The 8,794-nt window shown below is 30.3% G+C and overlaps 1 protein-coding gene across 1 annotated transcript; it reads right to left on the minus strand.

Annotated features, from left to right (window-relative positions):
• Positions 1-259: 259 nt before the first annotated feature.
• On the minus strand, positions 260-7,713 carry LOC124917042 (LRR receptor-like serine/threonine-protein kinase ERECTA). Its single transcript, XM_047457610.1, has 27 exons — positions 6,893-7,713; positions 6,675-6,813; positions 6,422-6,493; positions 6,265-6,336; positions 6,117-6,188; positions 5,956-6,027; positions 5,799-5,870; positions 5,648-5,719; positions 5,485-5,556; positions 5,342-5,410; positions 5,206-5,277; positions 5,035-5,106; positions 4,853-4,924; positions 4,596-4,667; positions 4,356-4,427; positions 4,216-4,287; positions 4,047-4,118; positions 3,883-3,954; positions 3,729-3,800; positions 3,585-3,656; positions 3,431-3,499; positions 3,285-3,356; positions 3,125-3,201; positions 2,910-3,041; positions 2,007-2,354; positions 1,200-1,570; positions 260-771 (listed from the first exon to the last, which is right to left on the minus strand). Exons 1-27 carry the CDS (start codon positions 7,050-7,052, stop codon positions 403-405), a joined length of 3,030 nt encoding a protein of 1,009 aa, XP_047313566.1. The 5' UTR covers positions 7,053-7,713; the 3' UTR covers positions 260-402.
• Between the last annotated feature and the right edge of the window lie 1,081 nt (positions 7,714-8,794).

An 8,794-nucleotide genomic window follows, 5' to 3' on the forward strand; every position in this document is an offset into this window, starting at 1 on the left:
ATTCTTTGCTAAAAAAATATTTCTTTTATAAATATTCAAAATAATATATATATATATATATATATATATATATATATATATATTTTTTAATGAAAATAACATATTATTGGATACATTTAATATTTGTGTAAAAATATATACAGATTTAAATACACATTTATGTTAAGATAGGTTTAATAATTAATATCTAATAGTTTTATTTATTAATAAAAAGTTCATAATGTCATTGGCTTCTATCTTTCTGCCAAATAATAATAAGAGTTAAAACTACATATTAAATATTCACTTGATCATCATCATAATTCATAGTAATAATAATAATAACTGTTTCCAACCATTCTACACCTAGGATCATCATCTTTAACCTTAACTTACCCAAAAAAAAAGACAACATGATCTAGTTCAGTGACTGTTCTGAGAAATAACCTCTCCAAACTTGAGAAACAGCTGAGCATCTGATGTGCTCATAGATGAGCAGTTAACCAAATGTGGCGTCTTAATATTTGCGTATTCGTCTATGTAAGACGGTACCTTTGACGGTAGGAGTGGAAACGGCGCAACAGGAGCACACATCTTCGGATTCTCGTCAGGCGTCAAACTCTCAAGAACCCTAACCACTTCGTGCATTGTTGGCCTGTCGGATGGCTGTCTTTTAGTACAAAGAAGTGCGAGTTGGAATAGTTTCTTAATTGCAGTTGCATCTTTACATGTAGCAGTTATTTCTGGATCAACTGTTTCCATTACTGCATTGTTTGCTGCCTTTGCCAAGATCTGATTAGATTTAAACATCAAATGTTAGAAAAATATAAGAAAGTGTTTTCAGTTCTTGGGTTATGTGTTAAAAATCCTTTTTGAGGAAGAAGTTGATGAATTAAGTTAGGTTGTTGAAAAGATGTGTGATTTCAGATTATTTAGAATTAATCTAAATAACCCCAAGATCAAACAAGATCTAAAGCTTGTTTGATGTGTGATTATTTGAAAAAAAATTTGGTTATGAAATCAAAACAACACCTTATAAATTATGTAAGAAAAAGTATATTGTTTTTCAAATAACACAAAAACAAACAGGCTAAGTTATTTACAATATAAGCTTTTTCTCAATGTAAATTATTAAAAAATGAGAATTGAATTAAATGAGTTCAATTCAAATAACCTAGATATCAAAACAAGCCTCTAAGAAAATGGATAGAAAAACTTACTAGACTAAGGAGGTTGCATTCATCATCCACAGCTTTTCGACCCGTCAGAAGCTCAAGAAGGACAATTCCATAGCTATAAACGTCAGATTTTTCAGTTAAACGAGAAGTTCGGGCATATTCAGGGTCTATGTAACCGATTGTACCCATTACGTAAGTAGAAGTGTGGGTCTTGGATGTGCCTAAGCTTTTTGCAATTCCAAAGTCAGTTAAATGGGCCTCGAAATCTTTGTCGAGTAAAATATTAGACGATTTCACATCTCGATGGATTATCCTTGGGCTACAGTCGTGATGAAGGTATGCAAGCCCTTGAGCTGCACCCATTGCTATCTGAATTCGAGTGATCCAGCTGAGTTTCTTCCTTTTCGAAGATCCTAGAAAAAAAAGAAAAAACAATTAATATGCAAATCTTATGACCTTATTATCAACTAAAATACCTTTCTAATTTATATGATATTTTGAAACCTAAATAATCGACCATTACATCAACCAGGAATTGTTTTTAAATAAATTATTTCATAACCCTACATCAAACAAGATTCTAATATTTTTGTCACCCAAAGAACTTAATTTTCAATAAACCACATAAAGTTATTTGATAATTTGAAAAAACCTTTGCTTAGTCAAATGATTAAATAATTAAAATTTAACCCTTAATAAAAAATTTATTGAAGATGGGATAAGGAGTTGTTTAAATTAAATTCCAAATCAAACAAGATTCAAATGGTTTTTTTTCAATAACCTACATAGTTATTTATAAAACAATATAAAATATCATTGAAATTTATTAAGAACCATTGAAGAACTCACCATGAAGAAGATCCCAGAGGCTGCCATTTTCAATGTAATCATAAAACAGCAAGTTTCCCATTGGAGACAATGAATAACCTTGAAGGCTGACAAGATTCCTATGCTTGATGCTTCCCACAGTTTCGAGCTCAGTTTCGAACTCTTTTAAATACTGCGGGTAATGAGAGTAGATCTTTTTAATAGCAACAGGCCTGCAATTCTTTAATACGCATTTGTAAACCGTGCTTGATGCCCCACAACCTATTATGTATTTCTCGCTCAGATTCTCCGTCATTCTCATTATATCCTCGTAAACGTGAAGTGCCATGTTCATGTGGAGGATTACGAGCTTTGGCGTTGAATAAGCCACTGTTACATTATTGGAAAAGAGAATGGTATCAGGAGGTCTTAGTTTGATCATTAATTATTTATCAATCAAATAATTCAAGCCTTGTTTGAAACAAAATCATTGAAGCATTGTTTAATCTTGCATTATTTGAAACAAAATTTGAGTTATGAATTCAAAATCGTGTTTAATGAAATAATTGATTATCTGAGTTAAATTCCTAAAATATTATTTTTATATAAAACTGATTTCTTTTAAAGAAAATAAAAAAGGGTAGTTTAGTTGATAAATTAAAGTTGTGTGGTGTTGGGGGATTTATTTGGAAATAATCCATACAAACCCAAGATCAAACAATTTAAAATAATCTTGTTATGTTTAGTTAATTAAAAAATGGATTATTTGGTGGTTAATTGGGTAAGAAGACTTTAAAAGTATAAATATAATTAAATTTCAAAAAGGAAAAGAGAAGTAAAAGAAAATAGAAGGTTTTAGTTCATGATTAATCCACTATTAATCAACCAAACTTGTTTTAAAAACATAAATCAAATAAACGACAAACAAGTTTAATCAAACCATACCTGGTTTATGAAACGATCCGTCAGGAAAAGGAGTTGGATGATTGTGAGGCCAACAAACGGCTACTAAGATCATAAGGAGAATCACAAGAGCTCCCAATGCAATCCCCAATATCGCCGCTTTCGATATTACAACTGCGGGTTTTCAATTAGAAAAATATAATAATTAAGATTTAGCGACAAATTAACTGTTTATTTATGAATTTGTCGTGTTTTACCTCTCTCGGTTGTTGCATGTGGGACGTGACATTGAGAATCAAGCCAATAGCCACAGAGACCGGGATTACCCATAAAACTGTAAAATGCGCAAATTTGGTTAAAAATAAAACTAAAAAGTGTATCAAACAGAGAAATATGTAAAAAAAACAACAATCTAACCTTTCGGATGAGAACCTCGAGAAGTTATTTCCGGTGGGGATAACTCCATTAAGATTGTTATACGATACATTTCTACGAATGAAAACAGATTTGGTAAAATAAATCTAAAAAATTTGATGAACTAGATGAATTAAGGAAGGTCTTACAATACTGCGAGGCTTAGACAACCAACCAAAGAACTAACATCTCCAGACAAGGAATTGTTTTCGGCTTGCCTATCAAAACGCATTTCAAATCTTTTCATAATCAAACAAAAACCTTAAACAAAACAAAATCAAAACATGAAAACAAACAACTTACAATAAGAAAAGATTCTGAAGCAGAGCAAGCTCTGATGGAATGGGGCCGGAAAGATGATTATTCGAAACATCGCTTAATGAAGGAGACAATGTATGAGTGGTTGTCCTAGAGAAAATCGACAATCCAATAAATAAAAACACTTACATTTCCATAACACTTCTCAGATTTCCAAATTCAGCCGGTATAAACCCATCCAAATTGTTACTGCTTAAGTTCCTGTATAAAAATGTAACAAAATAATTGCTTAATCGTATTCAACCTCCAGAGAAGAAAATAAAATGTGTTCATCATCACTCACAGTCTAAGAAGATGTTCCAAATCCCCGATTGAAGATGGAATTGGACCAGTAATTATATTGTTGGATAAATCCCTTTTTATAGCCACAATACACAAAATATTCAATAATTTAAATAAAAAGCACGAAAAATAAACATTCAAAGGCTAGATGATTATAGAATTTACAGCGTATCCAAGTTTCCAATTCGTGAAAGTTCAATTGGAATGGGTCCTTTGAGGTAATTTGAAGAAAGATTTCTGAAAGGAAAAAAAAACACGCAAGATTAAAATGTCATAATAAACTAGTGGTATAATCTTGTAAATTCAATGAACAAAATAGCATAATTTAACTCACAGATTAGTCATGCTTTCGAGCTTCTCAAACGCAAGAGGAATGGTTCCATTCAATCTGTTCTTGTACACATTTCTACCACACAAAAGCAATCGAATCAAAACCCTTCAAAAGATTCAAGATGAAAGTTAAGCAATGCTCACAGGCTATTAAGATTTGTGCACGAGCTAAGATTCTCGGGGATTGAGCCTTCGAGTAAGTTGTTAGCAACATTTCTGCAATAAAATATTCAGAAAAAATAACATTAAAAATTTTGATCACTAGAATATTAAAACAGTCTTTCCATTTTTTATAATATTTTAAAATATTAAATATAAAGAGTATTTTAATCATTTAACAAAATAAGCTATCAAATAGTTTAATAATGGAAAATGGTCACTTACAAATCAAACAATTCAGTTAACTTTCCTAGCTCTGGAGGAATATGTCCTGTCAGCTTATTATCATTTAATTCCCTGTAAATAGCAAAGAAAAATTAAAAAATGTATATATATTAATAGTTCAAGAACAGAACTTACACTTCAATCTTTGGATATTTTTGGAAAACCGATGCAAAATTGGAAAAAGAAATTTGCGACTAAATCAAACTGTTGGTAAATTTTGGAAAATCAAAAGGAAAAAAAAGAAGAAAGGTTAATACAAGTAATGGAGCTTCGACATCAATCCGAGTTCTGGAGGAATAGAACCACTCAGCTGATTCCCGTGAAGGTATCTAACAAACAATTAATTTCCAATAAGAACATTGCAGAAATCGCAAGATAAACCAACAAAATTATGATAAATTTCTCAATCAAAATGTTCATCTTTAGATAAAAGACTCACAATTTCTCGGTATATGTCAAATTACCCAGAATTGCAGGAATAGATCCACTCAGCATATTGCAGCTTAGATCTCTGCATTTGGAAATATAATCAATAGGGTGTTAAGACAAAAGATGTAAAATGAAAAAAAAAACATAAATTTCGTCAATTTAATTGAATATTAATACTCACAGAACAGCTAAAGCTTGCATTAAACCAATGACATATGGGATTTGACCCGAAAGCTTGTTACTTTGCAATGATCTGACAAAAAAAATTCATTAAGATCACGCTAAGATAATAAAGAAGCAAACATGAATGATCTTACAGGGTTGCAACTTGCAAGAACCCAATGTTAAATGGAATCTCTCCAGTCAGATGGTTGTAGGACAAATCCCTATATGATAATTTTATCGTTCGTAAGTTACAAAACTTAATCGATATGCGAAATGTAAGACATCCTTTACTTACAAGACTTGGAAAGAAGTGCAATTCCCAATGTTAGAAGGAATTTCACCCGTCAAACTGTTATTTCTCACATCACTACAAAATTCATATAAAGTTATTCACTTAAGAAGTTATAAGAAATGAAAATTATTCATTTTCTTGTTTATATAAAATAATTTGAACTTACAAGAACCACAATCCGGTTAGCTGACACATATCTTCTGATAAAGTTCCAACCAAATTGTTACCGCGCAATCCCCTTTGAATTTCATTAACAATATTATACAAACGCATATTAAAAACTAACAAAAAATAAAAAATCGGCATTCGACACTCACAGATATTGTAGGACTTCATTCCAATAAATTAGCCTTGGTATCTCTCCAGTCAGATTGTTCTGAGCCAAATCTCTAGAACAAAAAGAAACTGAACTGAGTCGGATTCAAAAACGTATTAATTGTTTCTCATTTGAATCTGGATTATCGAAAAACTTACAAGATTTTTAAGTTTGGAATCTGAGACAAGGTAGAAGGTATAGGACCTGTCAATTGATTGTTCTTCAAAACCCTAAAACCATTTTAAAATATTAAATACTACAAATATTTCTAAATAAAAAAAAACTATAAACTCGAAAAATCCCTAACAATCAAACTCACAGATTTTCGAGTTGTTTCAACTTAGAAATCGAAAAAGGTATATCGCCATATAACCCATTACACGATAAATCCCTAAAAAGCGACATAATCAAGATCAATACTCGAATAAATATTAAAAAAAATTGTTTCATATGAAACTAATACTCACAAGTTTTTCAGATTCGAACAATCGCCGATTTCATCGGGTATCTGACCGGAGAGACGGTTACCCCTTAGATCACTGTCATTATTCATTGAAGATTCAATTATTTATTCTTAAACATGAAAGAAAAAACCAAATATTTGAAGAGAAAGAGAGAACATACATAGATTCTAGGTTTTTAAGACTTCCAATTGCAGGTGAGATTTCACCATCAAGATTTAAACTCGAGAGATTACTGTAAAATGAAAAACAAAATCATCATACCCTAACCCAACATTCAAGAACTTTAAAAAAAGGTAAAAATATTAAAAGAGAAACAAGAACAGTATAGATCACTATTTAAAGCTTTAATTGGTTAGACATTCTTATAGATACAACCAGTTATTACATATTTATAAAGAGACAGAATCATTTACAGTGCAACGATGGTGAATGTGACATTATCACAGATAACACCTCTCCAAACGCAATGATCCCCGGAGGAAGAAGAAGTCCAGTCGTACAATACATTATCAACATCCCTAAACGATTTCTTAATCTCCAATAAAACTGTTTCTGTAATTTAAATCAAAAGATTACATGCAGAAAAATATGTTAATAAGGGTTTTAACTTTTATAGAAAGAAGAATCTTACCATCATCCGCTTTCACTAAACCGGAGTTAAACCAACTGTGAGGAAGAACAAGAACAAGAACAAGAAACAGCAGAATATGAAAGGACATGTCGCCGGAACGAGTTTTCCGGCCAAACATCGAAAACCCAAATGAGAATTTCGTATATAGAGATGATTCCATTAGTCAATCGAGGTTGCAGACATCATTGAAGAAGTGTGTTTTAGCAAAAACCCAAATGAGACTAAGCTTTTGAGAAGTGTTAATCGACCGACAATGAAGAGTGGGATATCGAGCTTTCCGGGGGAAACAGTAAAAACCCAAATGAGAATGAGGTTTAACCGACGTCAATGGAGGTTGCAGACGACATTATAAGAGAGAAGAAGTCTAGGATTTGAGGGTTTGTTCAATCTAATCGGTAAATGTGGGAAGGTGGGTGGGGGAGTAAAAACTAAAAACACTACAGAAGAGAATAGTACTGTAGAGAGAAGTTATGAAAGAGAGAATTATTTGAGAAGATAAAGTTAAAAGAGTTTCTGCAAATCTCTGCTGCAAAAACCTGCAACGAATACAGCTCTCTCTTTCTTTCTCTCTCTCTTTACACTGCTGTCTCAATTACTACTGTATATCATGCGTCGTTATCGGTCTTTCAATTTCTGTAACAATGGCAGAAGGCTGTAACAGGTAATGCTTACCGGTTGAAAATGACGACCCTTTTTATTATTATCTCTCATACCATTTTGAGGGCCTTAAGGGGGCCATTACTATCTTACATCTGCTCGTCTTTTTATACATAAGCGGGATGGGGAGTTAAATTATGCACTTATTATTTACAGCTGCTTCTTTCTTTCTTCTTCAATTTTCTGAATTGGCATCAAATAATTGAACTTTGGGAAGAAGGAATTTTTTTTCTCAATTTTTATGTCAAACTTTCTTCTTCTTCTTCCTTGAAAATTACAAGTTGTTTTCTCTAGATTCTATTCAAATGAGGCCTCACTTCCAATTTCTTTCTTTTTCCTTTTCTGTGAAAACCCACAAAAGATTAGGGCTTGTTTGTTTTCTAATCTCTCTCTACAAATACAAAAACCTTCCCTTTTCTTGTCATAATAATTTCACTTTTTAACTTCTAAAAAGTACCTATGACCAAGTCCATGTTTCATTATCCTTATTTAAATTAAATGACAAATAAATAAAAAAATATTCCATTATTTCAAAAGGCTAATGGTTTCTTCTTTTTATTTTTAAAAATGTTAATTTAAACCAAACCAAGCATCTAAAAGAAAGTTATAAATGTCTTCCAAATATCATTAACTAACAAATAATGATATTGTGGATGACATGTTATATATTCAGTGGATTACAAAGTACTTAAAGTTTGTTTTTATACAAGAATTTTACATGGGTAGGGTAAGAGCTTGTTTGGATTAATTTTTAAATAATTAAGATTAATGATTGGCATTAATTTTAAAAAAGTGTAAATTTATTTTTGATAAAAGATTTTAAAATATTAATATATAATGATAAAATAAATTTAATTATTTATTAAATAAAAATATTTTAATATTTTTTTTAACTAATTTTGAAACATGATGAATTGTAAAATTATATTTAATTAAGTTAAGTTATTTAAATAATAATTTTAAAATATATTAAATTTGTCCATATTATACCCAATATGATTTAACCATAACTTGGACTATTTTTTTAATATTGAGTGATTTTAATATTTGTATTAGCAAATAAATTTAAAATACATTTTTATTATCTTTAAAAGTTAAAGTTAAATTTATATATATTTTAATTTAAATGTTGTTTAATATTTTATTTTTTTATTTTTGTAAATGTATTTTTATTGAACTTTTTTTATTTCATATTAAATTTAATAATATTCTTTTAAAATAATATAAACATTTTTGTTATAGAAT

The sequence above is a fragment of the Impatiens glandulifera genome, unplaced genomic scaffold (genome assembly GCF_907164915.1).
Source record: "Impatiens glandulifera unplaced genomic scaffold, dImpGla2.1, whole genome shotgun sequence".
Taxonomy (NCBI): Eukaryota; Viridiplantae; Streptophyta; class Magnoliopsida; order Ericales; family Balsaminaceae; genus Impatiens; species Impatiens glandulifera.